Genomic DNA, 20,953 nt, shown 5'->3' with positions numbered 1-20,953 from the left:
GTCTCGCTGGCTTTGAGTCATCCATGGAAAAGGAGAGGGCATGAGTCACTCAGTGCTGTGTCTTTGTATTCACAGTCGCCTCAAAAGCTTTTTCTGGCCTGCAAAGCAGTTGAATACTTGGATACATGTGATGGTACATTGCCCTCTTCTACAGAGTTCATCGCTTTCTTAAAATGCTCCATACTTCTTCAAGTACCACTGTTTAAGCAGGGGTGTCAAACTCAATTGCACAGGGGGCCAAACCTCAAGGCACATTTTAGGTCGCGGGCCAAACAAGATAAACATTTATGGACATTTGGCCAGAGGGGCCGATGGCGCGATATGACAGCCTCGCTTCTGTCAGTCCACCCCAGGGCAGCTGTGGCTACAACTGTGGTTTGCCTCCGCCAGTGTGTGAATGAATAGTGGAAAAGTGTTATATAAATGCAATTCATGAGCGTATTAATTTGCTTAACAACGGTGGGTGTGGTGTAGCTTTAAATTCATATTATATTTAACTATAAACAAAAACAAAAGAGCCACATAGTATAAATATATATGTTCATTAAAGTTTTTATTGCATGATTATTGGCAGCTGTTTCCTAAAAGTAAACACTGACATGAACAATCCCCATGTGAGTTTATTACAGCTTAAAATTGAAAAAGAAAGAAAAAATATTATTCTTCAAAAGAAAAACAATTTTTTTGGCTGACAAAACAAGACCAGCCACATTTTTTCTCTGTTCTTTATAAAACATCCATCCATCCATCTTCTTCCGCTTATCCGGGGCCGGGTCGCGGGGGCAGCAGCCCAATCAGAGAAGCCCAGACCTCCCTCTCCCCAGCCACTTCCTCTAGCTTATCCAGGGAAATACCAAGGCGTTCCCAGGCCAGCCGAGAGATATAATCTCTCCAGCGTGTCCTGGGTCCGCCCTGGGGCCTCCTCTCTGTGGGACATGCCCGGAACACCTCCAGGAGGTGCCCAGGAGGCGTCCTTGTCAGATGCCTGAACCACCTCAGCTGGCTCCTTTCGATGTGGAGGAACTTCTCTCCCTATCTCTAAGGGAGAGGCCAGCCACCCTTCGGAGGAAGCTCATTTCCACCGTTTGTATCCGCGATCTCGTTCTTTCGGTCACTACCCACAGCTCGTGACCATAGGTGAGGGTAGGGACGTAGATCGACCGGTAAATTGAGAGCTTCGCTTTTACGCTCAGCTCTCTTTTCACCACGACGGACCGGTGCAGCGTCTGCATCACTGCGGCCACAGCTCCAATCCGTCTGTCGATCTCCGGCTCCCTTCTCCCATCACTTGCGAACAAACCCCGACATACTTGAACTCCTCCACTTGGGGCAGGAATTCATCCCCGACCTGGAGTGGGCACATCTGAGCATTTACATTGTGGAGTAATGCTGCTAAGTGATATTCTTTACTATCATCATTGTTATTGTTATTATTATTATTGTTATACTGAGATGTATATATACGCTGCATATATAAATACAGCCAGCAAAAGACACGTCACAGCAAAGAGTGTAAATACAAAAGATAAGACTGTGGCAAAATCAGCTTCTTTAAGTGCTGCTTAAAGAAAGACAACAAAGGCTTTAATTTTTAACAACCTTAAAAAACAACACAAACTTATAAAATGCCCCCAAAAATTACAAGTACAAAGGTTTTTAAGGGTAACTTCTACTATCTCACATTACTAACTGCTCTAATCTAGAGAAAAACAACATTTAAAATGAGAATTTTGGAGGTTTTGTTCTGTCAGCTCCTTTTCTGTTAAAGCTCACCTCTGATACACAAATACATCAGAGTTCCCAGAAAGCTGACCCTGGATGTAGCATTTTCTTTAGATGGAAGTTTTTAGATGAAAGTTTTTATCCCCTCATTCAAAATTTTGAATGCATTTATTTTTGCTGTGTTTTATCTTTCAAGTTTTCATCTGAATTCCAAACTTACAGCATTTTACTGCTTATTTGGAACATTTTTAAATTTATTCCTCAATTAAATGTTGTGTAGCTGCACTGGCCACTACCAGCTCCACCACCATCATCAAGTTTGCTGACGACACCGTCGTGGTGGGCCTGATCTCTGATAACAACGAGACGGCCTACCTGAAGGAGATTAGGAATCTGGAGAACTGGTGCCAGAGGAACAACCTCCTTCTAAACGTCAGTAAGACAAAGGAGCTGATAGTGGACTTCAGCACTAAGCAGGAGAGGAACTACCAGACCCCCGTCATCAACGAGTGCCCAGTGGAGAGAGTGGACAGCTTCAAATACCTCGGAGTTCACATCACGCAGGACCTGTCATGGTCCTGTCACATCAACACCGTGGTGAAAAAGGCCCGTCAGCGTCTCTACCACCTCAGACGCTTGAGAGACTTCCAACTGCCCTCCAAGGTGCTCAGGAACTTTTACTCGTGCACCATAGAGAGCATCCTGGCAGGAAACATCTTAACCTGGTTCGGGAACAGCACCATGCAGGACAGACGAGCTCTACAGAGGGTTGTGCGGTCAGCTGAGCGCACCATCCGCTCCGAGCTCCCTGACCTGCACTCAATCTACAGCAGGCGGTGCTGGACCAAGGCCAGGAAGATCGTGAAGGACCTCAGCCATCCCAACAACGGACTGTTCTCTCTGTTGAGGTCAGGAAAGCGATTCCGCTCCCTGAAGACCAACACAGAGAGACTGAGGAGGAGCTTCTTCCCGCAGGCGATACGGTCTCTCAATCACACCACCACACAGTACTGACCCACACATACAGTTCTTACACACACTGGACTTTCTGGACTTTGTTTTTGCACAACACTGGTCACTATATTCTTCATTTCCGGTTAATACTTGTACAGCTGCTGTTATTGTGTATATATTTATTTATATTTAGATTTCTTCATACATTCTTATATAGTTCTATATTGTGTATTTTGTTGTACAGTTATTTTATTTTCAACTTTAATTTATATATTTTATCTTATTCTCCCAGTTAAATTTACCCTTCATTCTAATTTGTGTTGTACAGTTATTTCATTTTTAACCTTAATTTATATTTTATTCCTTCCTAGTTAAATTTACCCTTTTTAATTTTTCATATTTATTTCCTATCTTATTCATAGCCTTTTCCTTTTTTTTGTTTTCTTTAGGTCACGAGCAGTTGTCCAAGCATTTCACTACATATCGTACTGTGTATGACTGTGTACGTGACAAATAAAATTTGAATTTGAAATTTGAATTTGAATATAAACTCCACCTGTAGAAGAACCTCTTTATGTTCAAGATGTCGAAGCATTCGGACGTATGTAGCGGCACAGTGCTCTAAACTGCACAGTTGGCATTGAGCACCTATAATTTTGTTATACATGTACAATAACAGTAAAGTGCTATTCTATTCTATTCTATTCTATTCCAGTGCCACCTCTCATTATATTTACTTCACATGTTAATTTAAAAGTTAATTAACATTAACAGAGAACTTTTTCTCCCTAATAAATAAATTAGACTTCTAGATGAATTTGGAGAACTGGGTTAGCTAATGACAAAAAACCCTGAGCCCCCAAAGTAAACCTTTTATTATGAGATCATATTTATTTGGCCTTACCTTCAAGCCTTTATCCTGTTCAACTAAATCAGTTCAATTTGTAATTCTGTTATAATTAAAATAAAAATCCTGAGCCTTGAAGATATTTGCAATTTGAATGTAAGTAAGCAATGAATATTCACAATATTCTACTATGAATATCCTATTAAGCCCCGAGAATATTTCAAGCACCATTTTTTACAAGCCAGCTCACCTTCACAAAGAACATATGTGGGACCAGGATGCGTCACAAACTTCCACCACAATTTACCAGAAGCAGTGCAAATTAGCAGGGCACAGAAGAGCAGACCTGATGGGTGATTAATATCCTTACAAAAATAACATGGTGAAAGTGCAGCTTTTACACTCTGGAAACAACAAGGCAGTTCATATAAAAACAGGCAGTGGATGAGAATGGATATGTTCTGATGTAAGGGTAAAGTCCTGATAGGAACTCGCAATTCTCAACAAGACAGTTTATGTTGGATGTTGCAAAGTTTTGTGCATGTGCTGCAGAGAAAATACATGCAGAGCCGTTTTGGTGCTTCGCATTCCACAGTGAATCCAAGAGAAACACCCGTAATCCAGAGAACCTGTGCACGTTCCTGTTCCTACACTCCACTATTTTCTTTTATCCAGTTGCGATATTTGGTAACTTGGGTATAGACGCCAGGTTTGTTCTTGCGACCGCAGCCTTCGCCCCAGCTCGTCACACCAGCCAGGAAGACCCGCCCCTTGGTGCTGGTGAAAGACAGGGGTCCACCAGAGTCACCCTGAGAATCAGAGAGGAGAGAGATTATTTTCAGCTTGAAGGTTTTCTGTGAGTCCCAATAAGCATTAAAAAAGGACATATTAACCGATCCCCGATAACCGACATGATGCCCTTTTTTGGGACTTTTGGAAAAACACTCTGTGGACTGATGAGACATAAACTGAACTTTTTGGGAGGCGTGTGTCCCATAACATCTGGCGTTAAAGTAACAGCATTTCAGAAAAGGAACATTATACCAGTACTTTTGGGTTTTGCAGGACAATGACCCAAGATAAACCAGCAAGTCCACCTCTGAATGTCTTAAGACAAACAAAGTGAAGACTGTGGAGTGGAGTAGTCAAAGTCCTGACAGGAATCTGACTGACATGCTGTGGCGTGACCTTAGAAAGGCATTTTCTACTTGAAAACCCTCCAGTGTAGCTGAATTACCACAATTCTGCAAAGATAAGAGAGCCAGGTTTCCTCCACAGAGCTGTGAATTACTTTGATTGCCATTAATTGCAAACGCTTGATTACGGCTGCTGCTGCCATGGGTGGCCCAACCAGTTACTAGGTTCACTGTTTCACACAGGGCCATGCAGGTTTGGATTTTTTCCCCCTTAATAATTAACACCTTTATTTACAGACTGCGTTTTGTGTGTTATCTTGTCTAATATGCAAATTTGTTTGATCTGAAACATTAAAGTGTGACAAACACAGAGATGTAGTTTATTTGTTTTAAATAAAACATCTGTCTCTTTCAAGCATTCGAGTTTGTACCTGGCAGGCGTCCACGCCTCCTTTGAGGACTCCAGCACACAGCATGTTGTCGGTCACCGGGTCTGTCAGGAGACTCTTGCACACTGTGCTGTTGATGATCCGGACTGCTGCCTTCTGCAGTACGGCCGCCCCGGAACCTGATAGACAGCAAAATGACTTCTAACAGCGCTCTGGTTCTTTGTCATGATCTGACTTTCAGATGATGAAAGTTTGTTGTTTATTTTTTTGTTTTTGTTGCGTTTTTTTCTTCTTCTTTTTTTTAGATCAGTCACCTCTTTTATTCATCTTATCCAGTTACCCAAAAACATTATAACAGTTTTTAAGGTACAAAAATACTCTTATACCTGTAAAATGTAAAGTGGTGTATAAACACAGTGCAACTTCCAGCAGTCCAGACCTGTTGCAGTGAGGGAGAGTTTAGGCTCTCTCTCTAACTTTAAGTTTTGTCTAAAGGGAAAGTTTTAAGCCTAATCTTAAAAGCAGAGAGTGTGTCTGCAAACTGAAAGGTCCGTGGAAGAAAAATGAAGGCTGTGCATCTCATTTTACATGTAAATATCGCACATTTGAACCAGCAGTCTGAGAGTGAAGTGCTGTAGTAGGGTGAATTTTATGTTGAGGAACATTGTTATCTTTACTATTAGGTCTTTCAGAACAATGCTTAGTGTTGAATCCACTGGCTGGCTGGGCAGACACATCTGTGGGATCAGTTTGTTTGTGGGAACGTTTCATTGCAGACGCATTTAAAAACTTCCACAACACTTCCAGTGTGGGATATTCGGACGTTTCAGACAAGCTGTGTTCTCGCCATTCTCATCATCTCACCTGCCTCCCTGGTAGCTCCCCAGCCAGTGATCCAAGCCTCTTCTCCTACTGGGAAGTCATGCGCGGGGGAGGGCAGGCAGATGGGCCAGATGTTCTGGTTGAGCGTGACGCTGTTGTCCAGCTCCATGAGAGTGATATCATTATCGTAGGTCTCAGGGTCGTAGCCCGGGTGAACGATGATCCGCTTCACGCCCCGCTTCATGGTCCACTTGCTGGTCTGACTCTGCTCGTGAAGACCCAGAAGAGCCTCCCATTGGTTAGCCTGAGAGAATCTACATGAAAAACAGCCAAGGAATTCTTTCAGTTCATTTATGTCATTTGTCTGATTTTACATTAAAAAGCACATACAAGTACATAAAAAAAAAAAAACTGTAAAATTTGTGGTGCACAGAATTCAAAGCTAGAGCTCCACTAGAAAGGATGTGACTTGTGTCTGGTTTTGGGAGGAGTAGTTAGAGATCAAATGAGCAGGATGTATAATATACAGGAAAAGACATTATTTTGTAGTCAGTGATACTGAAACAGCTGGTCTGTAATCATGCTTCTGTGATATATATGAACTTATTGGGTTCTGAACTGCAAAGAAACAGTTGAGTGCATCTCATAGTTTTCGATCACCCCCACTTATACCCATGCCTCTACAAAGTGTATGCAATCTACTTGAAGGAGTGTCCTTTATTTCAACAGCGGTGAAAAAGTCACAGTGACTCAAATGTGGTGAACAGCACTGGTGGTGAGCAAAGATTGATTCAGTATCAGTAAGGCTCTCGTGTTTTCAGTGCACTCTAAGCTGACAGATGACGGCACAACCACAGTCCCAGTCGTTTCTACCTAAAGTTCATCTCTGACACAGTGTTCACAATCTAAACAGGGATTCACAGTACAAAGTGCCTCGGATGATGAGTGCTCCACAGGCGGCTGGTCTTGCTGCTCACTTGTAATGACATATTCACACTTTGAAAGTCTGAATTCAGCCTCTAAGGAGAAAATGTCTCTGTTATAGTTGGAGATTGAATTCTCATCAACGGTGATGCTTAACAGAGAATTTTGGTCTGAAACAAAAGCTGATGTCTGCACAAGTCTGACGTCCACATTGGAAATAGAGAGCACTCAGTGAAAGTGGTGAGAACAGGAGAGAGAGATGGGCAAAATTAAAATAAGGTTTTTGGTTTTTCTGAGGTCTGTTTCTAGAACTTTTTAATCACACTTCATATCAGTAAACACTCAGCCCTGTCATTTCAGATAGAGGAGCTCCTACTTGTTTTGGACGCAGTGAGCGGCGGTCAGCAGCCAGCGGTTGCTCAGCACAGAGGCTCCACACACATGTCCCATTCCCTTGAAGTGGAGGCTGACCTGCCAGGGCCACTCGCCCTCCCGAGACGCTTGTCCTCCCACGATGCGAGAGCTGCGGTACGGCCTTATCCCGCACTCTGAAAGCACACATACGTGCAGGCGTTACCGTCCATACCACAACCATCTGTAGGCAAGTGTGTGGTTAACTTACCACAGTTATCCTCATCAGAGTCGTCGGTACAGTCCTGCACTCCATCACACTCTGGGTTCATTTTACTGATGCAGAGTTTGTTTTTGCATTGGAAGGTGAACTCTGAGCATGTCTGCAGCACCAAAGCTGAAAGACGAGAGACACGTGCAGTATCAGTGAGCAACTCTGACCCACAGGTATCCTTTACCTCAAAATGCTGTCTGATTAAAGATTTTCATGAAAACCATACATTTTCAGAAGTTCTTATTTGAACTTTACTTCTTACATTTTTCACATTTGGACTCATCGGACGCATCACCGCACTCATCTTTTCCATTGCACTTCAAATTCTCTGCAATACAGCGGCCATTTTTGCAGGAAAACTGCCCTTTGCATGTTTCTGTAAAACAAGAGAAAAATCACTTATTTACTACCCTCCACTCGAGTGTTTAATTTGACCTGTTGCTATTTTAATTCCAGAGCTCTTTTAAAGGAGTCCGTTTCAACAAAGACAAACACAGGCTAGTCTTCCTTTCTTCCACATACACTACCTCTGCATGTCAACAGATTCTTATGGAAATGTGATTGCACAACCCTCTGGTCTGATTTGCCTGCTGGGCTTCCTACATTCCTCAACAAAACTGGCTTTACCGGCAGAACAACCTCTTGCATTATCTGCTACCTTGCATTTATAGTCCAGTTTTTATTACAGCACTGTTTATGCACATATTACTTTAAAATGTATGGAGAAAAGTGATAAAATTTGCCTGTTGCTTTGGTGAAGTTTCAACTAATTCTTTGTATCAGTACTTATTGAAAAAAGGAAATCTATTTGGCTCTTATTATTTCCCTCAACTTGAATGTCTTTATACATTTTTTAATGCAGACCCTCAGTTTATTCTCCTTTTTTAATCTCCTCAGGTTTCTTCTGATTGGCTGCCCCTCCCAAATATAAAGGATTTGATTGGCAGGCAGGTGGGGCTAGTGCAAATGCAGTCAGACCTACTTGTCTAACAAGAGCATATTTGGGCTATCCTCTGTCACTGACAACACTGCCTGAGCTTTTAGTGCAATAAACTTTAAGCGATGTTTAAAATAAACATCAACTGCTGAAATAGCTCCAGTTTGTTTCGCTGCACTCACCACAGTTTTCTTCGTCCGTGTTGTCTCCACAGTCGTCCACCCCATCACACAGCCAAAATTTTGGTTTACAGTGACCATTTTTACACTGTATCTGAGACGCATCACACTCTAATGAGGCACACAAAGAGAACCCAACATTGTTAGGGACAGAAAAGGTGAAAGACCATTTTCGATGTGCTCCTTTAATTTCATTCTTTTCAGACAGAAAGAAGTTTGACGGTTTGGACTCACTGCAGTTGATCTCATCGCTGACATCTCCACAGTCGCCCCAGCCGTCACACCGCAGAGTGTTATTGATGCACAGGTTGTTGCTGCACGTGAACCTTCCTGGACAAGCTGATAGGACAAACATAATATTACCTCATTTGTTCGCCGGCTTCAGAGAACGCTACAGTCCTTAAATTAAGCATGTATCCTTACGATTGTTCGGGGTGAAGGCCTCGTACTCAGCAGTGAAGCCCTGATCAACGTAGGAGGAGTCCGACTTAAATGTAATGGTCATCTTGTTGCTGTCGATGGTGAACACTGGGCTCTTCAAGTCGCTGCCACACAGCCTATAACAAAAAAACACAAAACAATGCAACTAGGTTACATATTTTACGCACACACACACACACACACACACACACACACACACACACACACACACACACACACACACAGAGAATTCTACTTTATTGTCACTGCACATGTCACAAGTATGAGGCAACAAATTGCAGTTTGCATCCATCCAGAAACGGCTTTTGCAATAATATAGATATAATACAGGATATAGATCTATTATAGGTATGTTACACATATGAAGGTACGTTATGAATATACTATAACTTTAAGTATGTACCGGCTGTAGCTGTAGTGAGTGTACAAGCTATGTACAGGTTATACATATGGTTAAAAATATTAAAACTATAACGATTGTAGATATACAATTGCGAGTATTAATAAACAGTTGTAAACAGTTATAAAACTGTAATTATTGTATTGGACAGTATGATTGTCTACACAGCATTTACAGTAGTACACTTATCTACTTTTTCTGTCATTCTCAGTCCGGTCCTTGTACTCGACCATTGGGACAAAATGTTTTGGTTTATTAAGCCACTAATTAATCATAAGTGACTAATCATGACTAACTCATCAACCATTCAAACATCAAGGCAACAAACTCATGCAGTTTGGAATTTGCCAGATTACAATGTAAAACTATCACTAAGGAAACTCGCCTCACAGAGCCTGGACCTCAACATTACTGCAACAGTCAGTAAACATTTGGACAGAAATCAGAATAATCAGCAAGTATCCAAAGACCTCTGAAATGATCTTCAGGAAGCCTGGAGAACTATTCCTGAAGACGACTTCAAGAAATGATAAAAACACTTGCCCAAGAATAAAAAGTAGCCATTCCAGGTTTTTGCCTCATAGGCTACGTTCACACTGCAGGCGAAAGCGCGTCAAATCCGACTTTTTTGACCATATCCGATCATGGTGTGACATCGTGAACGGCACAAATCTGATTTTCAAATCCGACCTGGGTCACTTTTGTATGTTGTGCTGAATCTGATACATATCTGTCTAAGGAGCTTGGAAAGAAAAGCGTCTGGACTTGTTTAAGTTGCTTGAAGACGTTTCACCTCTCCTCCAAGAAGCTTCTTCAGTTCTAAGGTCAAACAGCAGAGAGTCCCAGATTTAAACCTAGTGTGAGTTTCCCCCCAAAGAGGGACAAAAGGACCCCCTGATGATCCTCTACCTAATCGCCTGAGCCAAGGTGTGAAAGCGGGTGTGGGTCACAATCAGCCAGGGTTTCAGGTGAGTTCATTGTGAAACCTGGCCCCACCTTATCATGCGATTTCCTGAGGTCAGATGGCCCAGGATGTGAGTGGGCGTTAAGGCGTCTGGGAAGGATCTCAAAACTGGATTATAGATGGCAGAGAGTTGGTGTCGTAAACCCCCGCCTCTGTTCAAAGATGGTCGCTCACAGTGGACATAGATGCTTCTTTCACTCCTCTTTCAAACCATCTGTCCTCTCTGTCCAAAATGTGAACAATGGCATCCTCAAAAGAGTGACCTTTATCCTTTAGATGCAGATGGACTGCTGAGTCTTGTCCTGTGGAGGTGGTGTCGCATTAAATCCGTCTTTTACGTCACCGACACAAGACAGACACCAATTATCAGCACCCGAGAAAACATCGTGAACGCTTCCTGGCCATCCAGTGAAATTGTTGCGAAGACAACGTTGGAGAAATGCAAACATTTTCTTTGTACTGTATAATCTGCAGGTTCTGACAGAAATCTGCAACTATCCTTTGAAGCACCGCTCCTCTAAAACAGCAATAATGATCATTATTAGGCCAAATGTAAATAACAAAATAACTTTATAACTTAAAGCAAAATTGGGAAACGTAAAGTCCGAAACAAGTCTTTATATGAAGGGCCATCAGTCACACAATGCTGTTTGGTCTGGGTCTAAACAGAGCGCGTTGTGTGTGACGTCTTCTTTTGTGCATGCGGAGCTCTCTGAGGGTTCACACTAGAGCGCGTTTGCTGTCACATTTTATTTGTAGTGTCAAGAAGCAGAGAAAAAAATGATCAAAGAATCGGAATAGAGCACTAAGACCTGCAGAGTGAACGTAGCCATATACTGTATTTCCATGTATTTCACTTCACCTATTTCCCATTCTTCAAGCTAAATATAATGACATTGGTGGTAATGTAAGACCTTTTAACAGCACTGTATACTAAGAATAATCTTTCTTTAAAAGGCATAACACTGCTCGTTACTGACCTTTCACCATTGATCTCAACATAGTCGTGGCCGCAACCTTCAGTTTTATTTCCCAGCGAGAACTTACTGAACAGAACCTTCAGAAATTTGTTGTTTGCAACCTGAAAAACAAAGTAAAAAACAAATGAAACAGGAGTGTAAAATATTTAAAACATGATCAACTAATAAAAATAAGTCCAAAAAATAGATTTTCTGATTTGTGCTTTTAATAAATTTAAAATGAGCAATGATGGAAAAATGTCATTGTCATCATCTATGGGGTTTATCTTTCTAAATGATAATTATATTGTTTTGCTGAAGACTCAGTTGGTCAGTGTAAGAGAAAAGTTAGTTTGGTTCTAGGTCAGCTAACTGAAAAGTGTCATTTCAGTGGAGGGAATGAAATTCAGTTTGTGTTCAGGTTGGCAGTGAAGCATTTGCACCTGGAGGCAGAATTTAAAGTTGCATACAATCACTAAATGTCCTGCAAATTATTAATTAAACAATATCCATCCATCCATCCATCTTCATCCGCTTATCCGAGGTCGGGTCGCGGGGGTAGCAGCCTAAGCAAAGAGGTCCAGACCTCCCTCTCCCCAGCCACCTCCTCCAGCTTGTCCGGGGGAATACCAAGGCGTTCCCAGGCCAGCCGAGAGATATAATCTCTCCAGCGTGTCCTGGGTCTGCCCCGGGGCCTCCTCCCGGTGGGACATGCCTGGAACACCTCGCCCAGGAGGCGCCCAGGGGGCATCCTTGCCAGATGCCCGAACCACCTCAGCTGGCTCCTTTCGATGTGGAGCAGCAGCTGCTCTACTCTGAGCCCCTCCCGGATGGCCGAACTTCTCACCCTATCTCTAAGGGAGAGGCCAGCCACCCTTCGGAGGAAGCTCATTTCCGCCGCTTGTATCCGCGATCTCGTTCTTTCGGTCACTACCCACAGCTCGTGGCCATAGGTGAGGGTAGGGACGTAGATCGACCGGTAAATTGAGAGCTTCGCTTTTACACTCAGCTCCCTCTTCACCACGACTGACCGGTGCAGCGTCCGCATTACTGCAGCCGCAGCCCCAATCCGTCTGTCGATCTCCGGCTCCCTTCTCCCATCACTCGCGAACAAGACCCCGAGATACTTGAACTCCTCCACTTGGGGCAGGAACTCATCCCCGACCCGGAGTGGGCACTCCACCCTTTTCCGGCTGAGAACCATGGCCTCAGATTTGGAGGTGCTGATCCTCATTCCCGCTGCGTCACACTCGGCTGCGAACCGCTCCAGTGCGAGCTGGAGGCCCTCACCCGATGAAGCCAACAGAACCACATCATCCGCAAAAATCAGAGATGAGATTCTGAGGCCACCAAAGCGAAAGCCCTCCGCCACTTGGCTGCGCCTAGAAATCCTGTCCATAAAAATTATGAACAGAACCGGAGACAAAGGGCAGCCCTGGCGGAGCCCATCACCCACCGGGAACGAGTCCGACTTATTGCCGGCAATGCGAACCAAGCTCTTACAACGTTTGTATAGGGATTGAATGGCCCGTAGCAATGGGCCAGACACCCCATACTCCCGCAACACCTCCCACAGGACACCCCGAGGGACACGGTCGAATGCCTTCTCCAGGTCCACAAAACACATGTAGACTGGTTGGGCAAACTCCCATGCACCCTCAAGTATCCTGGAGAGGATAAAGAGCTGGTCCAGTGTTCCGCGACCAGGACGAAAACCGCATTGTTCCTCCTGTATCCGAGGTTCGACTAGCGGACGAACTCTCCTCTCCAGCACCCTGGCATAGACTAATTAAACAATAATCAAGCCAAAATGCAAGAGTGCATAGAAAAATAAGTACACTCCTATTAAGAGAGCGAGTACTCGAGTAATTGAGCATCATCCAGAGTGAGCGCCTCTATAAAAACAGGTGTTTTGGCAGTTTGCTGGTCTTTGCTGGTTGTTCAGGTGTCTGTTAACATGAGTCTGCTGGAGTGCGGTCGTGGGAACAAATAGGATGCTGTGCAGAAGCCTCGGTAAAATGAAGGCTCACCTCGATGTTCCACACACATGTGGTGCGAGGAGGGTAGTTGGACGGGAAGAACGGTGAAGAGATGGAGCCTTTCTCTCCGGTCAGCGTGCCGCCACAGTCTGAGGGACGCACAGTTCATACTGACATGTTAGATCATCTACAAAGACTTTAGCTGCAGAACTAATAAAGTTTACGCCGAGATAGCATCCTTTAGATCTGACCTTTAACACAATTACTATTATTATTATGTACTGATTGAAAAATTATTACTGTAATCTCTGGGCTGGAAACATTAGGCAGTCTTAAGATTTCTGCTGCTGTTGCATTTTTTTCCCAACACACATTTAAGTCACACATTTCAAGTCTTTCATGCCCAGTGGAAATATTTCACAAAGACCTGACAGCTGTTCAGAAGAGGCTTGATTTACTTAGTGTAGTCTGAAGAATCGGAGAGTAGTTTGCTCTGAAGCCGGGGAAGTTTTTCTCCTCATCAGTGACCAGCATCAGCAGCATGACGTTTCCAGAGGAGATGAAGGACAGCGGCTGGTGAGGGTATCCACACTGTCTGAGCGGACAAGGGAGAGACAGAAAGAAACCTTTAGTGCTCCTGGGGCCGGGTGCATAACGCATGTGTCGGCACAAAAACGTTTTAATGCCTTTTCCCCAACACAAACTGGTGTTGTACGAGGCATGCCCTCTCCCTCCTCTGCGTATGCCTGACATGTCCCTCTGATTTCCTCATTCCGTATCCTGTCCAATTATGGTCACTCTGAAACAACTAAATATATATCTCCATATCTTTACATTCGTTCCATAGTCTCTGCCAATTTTTTAACCTGAGCCAGTGTTTCAGGGTAAACAATATTCAGGAACCCGGTTACTTTAGTCTGAACATCCCTTTGTGCTAAAAATGAGCAGCTATTAAAACACAGAATAAGAATATCAGCCTGTTTTGTCTTGTTTTCTCTGAGATAACTGACACTTTAAATTCCAGGAAGAGATCGTTCGTCTCACTCTGTCATAGCGCGTTTCTCTATGGGGACGAGCGAGTCGTAGATTTTGATGAAGTCTCGCTGACAGTCGTCCTCCAGGATCAAGTCATCAAAGTCGAGCTGGATTCGGTGTTGCGGGTCTGCCCGAAACTTCCACTGCAGGTAGGCGTTTGAAGGGTACGGAGAGTTTGGAAATCCCGGAGACTCAACGTGCCCAGAGTTTTCGATGTGGATGTCGATGCTTTTCCTCTCTGAAAATATGACGAGAAGAACATGTTTTGGATGAAGTATACCAGTTGTGAAACAAGCACCTTTAATTTTTTTGGAACATTTTAACAAGTCAAACTTTACATACAGAATTACAGAAAGAAAAAGAAGTTCCCACCACGAAACTGGTTTATACCTGAAAGCTTGGTTTTGGTCAAGCGTGGATCTATAGCTGTGAACACAAAGATAAATGTGTTAGTAAACCACATATCAGTTCCTCATTACTAATTAAAACAACAATAATCATTTTTGCATTTGTGAATAAACTTTACTCGATGTTTTTAACAAAACCTTGGTGGAAGAATTCAGAGCAGATGTAGCGTCAATATTTGAGAACAGACGTATCGTAGCGGGACGTCTTGATGTCTCACTGTCGTCATTGGAAACGAAAGCTTACATCTTAGTTTTGCTGTACAAGCAGCAGTGCTGCAGTTTTTTGATCATTTGTGAATCGCAGTGAGACACAAGTAAGCTGCTGTCTGTCACCAAATGTTATAGTTATGATTATACATATACACCAGGACTCTTAGTACATATAACTATATATCCTCCAAGGGTTTATGCAGTTTCACCACTTTAGGAATCTATTCGCTCCTCAGTCTTTAACAGTGTCCAGCATCATGTTTGTATGAGACAAAGAAGCTTCTAGAAGATGTTTCCCCATAAGAAAAGATAAGAGCTGAGCTAAAGAATCCATTAACCATTAGAAGAAGAACCATTCATCGTTAAAATGTCTGCATGTAAGTTAAATATACTTGAATTTTTCCAAGAGTTGTCAAAGACAGCACAGTGCTCCAGGTTTAAAAGGTCATATCAGAGCGTAGATTTTACTTTTCAGTGCAGGCAGATGAAGAACAGACATATGGAGAACAGCTGGTGGTTAAGAGTGAATACAAAGCTAATAATAATTTGATTTAAAAAAAAAAGCTTGAAAATTGTTTTTGATGAACAACCTTGTAGAAAACTAATCTGTGAGCCGTCAAACCTTGTGACACGATGTCGTTGACACTCAGGGCGTCTGTGGGTTTCAGCAGGAATCGTCCTTTTCCGCCCTCCTGACTTCCTGCTGGAGGCTGCATAGAGTCGATGGCTTCATCCAGCGAGGCTTGCTGGGGTGGGGGGACATCAAACTCTGATTCGTAATAAGCCACAATGGTGTTCGGCCCTCTGTCGCCCTCACTGCACAACAGGACACACAGAGGATTTGTACAGGCTTCATTCAGTGCAACAGAGAAGCAACTGCGCATTACAGCTATGTACCAATCAGCCGCCTCAATACAACAATCAGATTAGTACTTTGTAGGTCCTTTTGCTCTCTGAACTACCAGAGCGTGGACTGGACTTATTGCCTTCATTTCTGGCCCCTTAAAAGATCTTCATTGATATTCACTTTTCCCGTCACTGGTGATATTGTTGTGGCTGGCTGGTACACGCTGTCTCTTTCACAGTACCTGAAGGCCTGAACGGACGAATGGTTGAAGTATCTGTCCAGCAATGAGTTTTTGGAGTACATCAGTTTGAGCTGAAGAGAAAAAGGTCACATTATGGCACCTATTACCTTTATGGCCTCAACAAATAGAGAAACACGTGACAGAGGAAGACACAGAGCAGAAGTGGTTAGAAGTAACATCAAGGTTACAACTCAGACTCGCAGCACACGATCATGTAGTGACGCAGAGTGTGCTGTAATGGATTTTGGGGAAGTAGGTCCTATTAAAAGGCCTGAAAAGATTAGTCTCACTGGAAGTGTAGGAGTGCTATCACCTCTGCCTACTGATAGTGCTGACAGTCGTTGGAGGGCTCTATGTTAGAAATTTGTGTTTCTAAGTTGAGGGTGTAACAGATGCTGGTGAATGAAGACAGCTGCACTCCAAGATACCAATTACACACACACACACACACACACACACACACACACACACACACACACACACACACACACCACTATACATGCATCTGTATTTCAGATTGTTCTTGTATGTCTTCTAAATATTTATTTCTATCACAGAGCAAACCTGAAGGTCTCATGATGAATGTATAACACAGCATATATGGAAAATTCCCATGATGCTTTGGAACTGTCAGGTCTCACCTGTTTGCAGACCTGAGCAGCCAGGTTAGTGAACTCAGAACTGCCGGGCTCCTCATACTGTGGCAGGAATTGCTTGTTGTTGATTTCCATGGAGCCGATATAAATTCTCTTCATCTTCACATGCTGGGGCTCTGAAGACACACAGAGATGTTGCCAATATCTTTATACACAACATTCTGATCACAACTGTATATAATTGTTATGACAATTTTATGGGTGAGTTTCCCTTGTGGACTGGACCTCTCTCTCTTACAGGACAAATAACACTGCTACAGTTGTGAGAGGAAAGCTGGGGTAGTGTCTTCACTCATTAGTGAGACGTCCTGGCTTTGCCGAGGGTATTTTTATAGTGACAAACTCTTCTTTCCAATAAATGAAGATCTTCTAAATTAGCGAGACACCATTTCCTCTCCAACTTACAGGTTATCTGCATCAAGCTGTGTAATTGAGATTTATACCAGGGAGTCAATTATTCTGAATTTGAAGCTTTTGTTTTCATAGGAGCCACAGTATCCAGAGTCATACGCAGCGAGGACGTAACACTATTAATGAGATAATCCAGTCCAGGTAGCTGCTCTGTTTCAATTAGACCTTACACCTGCCTGATATCCTGTCTGACATCAAGGCGCTCAGATATGTATTTTCAAATCCAACCCCCAGCATCAGGTTAGCTGAATGTAGTTTGATGAAGTCAGCTTACGGCAAAACAGCCCGACCAGCAATGCAATCACAGCCAGAACACCAATCACCAAGGCGACTCCTATCCCTGCCCCCTTCTTGTTGCATGACTTCTTCTCCACTTCCTTGGGATCTGGAGCCTGCAGAAATGCTTCCTCAACCTCATTGTCCTGCATACAGAGATAGTTGGAGAAGACAAAGTTGATCAATTTGTTCAGGACTGTACAAAATCTCAAAGTGGCCTCAACACTTTTGTTTTGTTCAAGGCCAACGTTTGTTTTTTATCTTTGTTTTTTTGTGTGTGTTTTTACACAGTCTGGCGTGCAACGTTATCAGGTAGGAATAGCAGGTTAGTGGACAGCAGACTGTGGGCTATTTACTCGACTGCAGTATTGGATGGTGTTTTCCAGTGACAGCAGCACAGCGCTCGGTCTAAATTCAACAGTCCCCCAGCTTTTTGAAGATGCTGCTGTTCAGCATGGTTGTATTCACTACAGACTCTATATAAAAATGTAGAAGACGCACTGTGAGGTTTGAAGCCTGAACCAGCAGTTTGCAGTTTTTAAGGATTAAAATGTCCATATTGGACCACAGAGTGGACTCCTAACTTAATGGGAAACATAGTGACCTGAGTAAGTTATTATATCCATGTACATCACAGCCTGTCTAAGAATCCAGCCATCTTCTTTTGCTCATCCTTATTCAGGGCAGCTGGAGCCCATCCCAGCTCTTACACCCTTGACTGGTCCATTAACAATAGTCAGTAAAAGGCACCAAGCAAAATGGAGTGCTCCGTCTGACCCCTAATTTCAAGTATTAAAGTTAACAAAAAGAGGAGTTATAAAAACAGCTATTATGACAACTAGAAAACTAGCCCCACAGGGTAAACCAGATTTTGTATAACAGATGTAAACGTGTTTATTTCTGTTGTATAGTTGTGCTCTTTAATACGGGAGTCTGTGGCGACTGACTTAGTATTTTGGCACCTGGTTCAACTGTGCTTCCTGTTTGCAGGTTAGTGACAGATACACAAGTTCATCCAAGTTCATCTCATGTAAATTTGACTTCTGTCAACTTGTTTTTTTTTCACAGGTTTTGTGTTTGTACAGCCACAGCTTTTCAGATTACTTTTCAAAACTGCCTGTTTTGTTCAACAAACATGTTTGATGCACATTTTACACAAAACTACAAAAAAGAGAAACGAGAGGCAGCACGTGCATATGTACCTCCATTTCTTCCCATCAGTCTTAAGCAAATATGCATACATTAGCTTTTTCCTCCTCTCATGTCACTGCTGACATTTTGAAAATAAAATGATCCAGCAGTGTGAATGGGAGAAAACATCTAGAACTATTAACTAGTGCTACAACAAAGTGGAGTCAGAATATACAGTGAGCACAGCAGACTGTAAGCACCAGGGACATCGCCCCAACCTGATACTTTAGTTCAAAGTTGATGATAAATTTGTGAAAAGGTGTTGCCTTCAGTTTTTAGTTGTACTTATGACTGTAAAGGCAGCAAATGAGGACACAGTGTGTTTTCCAATGCACTGTAAACCTGTTCAGCTGTGTCAAGCAGGGTGTTGCTGCACAGGAATGTCTCTATGACTGTTACGAAATGCCAGCATTTTGTATCCTGGACACACCATTAGATCTCTAATAGTGCTTTAAAGAGCTGGTTGGTGCCTCATTATAGGGTGTGACATAAATGCTCTCCCTTCAAACAATCCAAAAAATCATTTGTCTCAAAGGCAAAATTGTGTGAAGCACAACCCTAACTAACCCTTCCACAAACCCTGACATAATGTGCACATCTAACCACAATGTGTGATTAACATTAATCTCTTTAATAAACTAGATATTACACACTTACATAGAAGATCCAGAATTACTGACCAAACAAACACTGTTTGTCTTCAGAAGATAGAATTGATATCAGTATAGTTTTGCGCAGCTTTTCTACCAGGTTCTTGAATGAGCTCCAGCTCTATTCTGGATTTTTGAAGCCATTTGGTAAAGAGGTTAAGGTCAGTATTACTTTACTAATTAGTTACTACTTTCATGGGGGAAAATACTTTGTGAGGCTTATTTTTTTAATGTTACAACTGGCAAAGGGCAAGAAATAACCAATCTAGTCCAAATACTAATCACTCCACTGACGTCCACACACCTGCAGAAACACTGGTGGTGAGATAAGAGTTGTAAGGTTGCACACCCTGGCGGTGCACACCCTGGACCGGGTGCCTAACAGTGGGGTTGTTTGTGCCCAGGTCACTGATCACAGGGGACCTTCAACTGTGTCCACAGATTATTTACTGACAGGTGTGGAGGAGGTGAAACCATCTACATTCTTTCGATGCCTGAGCAGTGTTTAGTCTACTTCTGGTTTCACATTAACAAACATACAAACACATTTACAGTGAAACTATATAATGTTGCCACATTAATCAGGCACTGGAACATAACTGCTTTCTTTTGGGGTGGAAATTTGAGATTGATTGCTTCAATCCATCTCCATGTCGGTTTCTCAAGTTAAATGTTTGATCAGAAAATGTTAATCAGCTCATTATCATATAAAACACCAGAAATCAGAAAAGAACAAACGCTGATGTCGGTACCAGCTCTTTGATTATTAAAACTGAACCAGGCGCCGTTCTGTCATTTAAACAACTAATCAATAAAACCAAAATCCACCCTCAAAGAGTGAAAACATGCAGGTTCAATGCCAGAGGCGCGCCAGGTTTCAGTGGAGTTCAACAGAAACCAGTGCTCACATTACTCGAACAGATCGCACTTAAACCAATAAAACCCGCAGTGTGACGTGGGAACAGGTTCAGCCTGTGTAGTAAAGCTAATCCAGAAATCCTTCTGCACATTGTGCATATCAGTACGTTCATAATTCAGATATAAATCAATCATATTTATGTTTTTTAAAACCTGTTCCTGGTGTGACGTCACTGAGAGGTTACCATAACAGGTGTTGGACTTACCCGTCTGGGACGGAACTTTTGTCCTGAATCCAGGGAATCCATCAGTCCCTTTGACTTTTTCTTTTCTTTCGTTTTTTTTCCCTCTTTTGTCGCTTATCGATTTTTCTCCAACACTAAAATCGCAGCGCTGTCATGGCGGCGACAGGTGAGCAGCGGCAGGTGTCTCTCTCCCTCTCTCTCTCTCCCTCTCTCTCTCGCTCTCTCTTCCCAGCTGAGCAGAAACGTAAACAGCTGTCTTCTTCTCCTTCTTCTTCTTCTTCTTTGGATTTTTGTCTTTTTCTGACAGGTTAGTTAAAGATGCTGTAGCTTGTTTCTGGGTCGGTGTCAGAGCGGGTTCTACAGCGAGAATGAGGAAACAGGGCAGGGCGGAGATCAATGGGGGGGCCAGAGAGGAGGAGACTGTGCTGCGGGTGGAGCACACACCTGTTACTTCACCTACAGACTTCCCATCAGCCGCGGCTAAACTCATCAGCACCTCGTATCTGGCTTCATTGCAGTTTTGACATAGTATTTATTTTATTCTATTCTATTCTATTGTTTTTGTTATTTTATGCTGCTCTTAACTTTGTGACGTCCGCTTTCTGCCGTGACCAAGCACATTTCACAGTTGTGGGAGTAATAAAGGTT

General features: G+C 42.9%; 1 protein-coding gene across 1 annotated transcript; it reads right to left on the bottom strand.

The window, feature by feature from the left end:
* Positions 1-3,543: 3,543 nt before the first annotated feature.
* On the bottom strand, positions 3,544-20,677 carry LOC120728045 (suppressor of tumorigenicity 14 protein-like). Its single transcript, XM_040022714.1, has 19 exons — positions 20,327-20,677; positions 17,360-17,507; positions 16,660-16,790; positions 16,019-16,089; positions 15,553-15,746; positions 14,704-14,739; positions 14,323-14,551; positions 13,737-13,873; positions 13,330-13,427; positions 11,321-11,421; positions 8,959-9,092; positions 8,770-8,874; positions 8,539-8,646; positions 7,682-7,795; positions 7,417-7,542; positions 7,171-7,342; positions 5,913-6,184; positions 5,091-5,227; positions 3,544-4,332 (listed from the first exon to the last, which is right to left on the bottom strand). The coding sequence occupies exons 1-19, from the start codon at positions 20,366-20,368 to the stop codon at positions 4,171-4,173; spliced, it is 2,517 nt and encodes an 838-aa protein (XP_039878648.1). The 5' UTR covers positions 20,369-20,677; the 3' UTR covers positions 3,544-4,170.
* Between the last annotated feature and the right edge of the window lie 276 nt (positions 20,678-20,953).

This window comes from Simochromis diagramma, unplaced genomic scaffold (genome assembly GCF_900408965.1).
Source record: "Simochromis diagramma unplaced genomic scaffold, fSimDia1.1 OVJJ01000308.1, whole genome shotgun sequence".
NCBI lineage: Eukaryota > Metazoa > Chordata > Actinopteri > Cichliformes > Cichlidae > Simochromis > Simochromis diagramma.
Note: the sequence above shows the minus strand (reverse complement) of the source record. Positions and strands in the feature narration are given on the sequence as shown.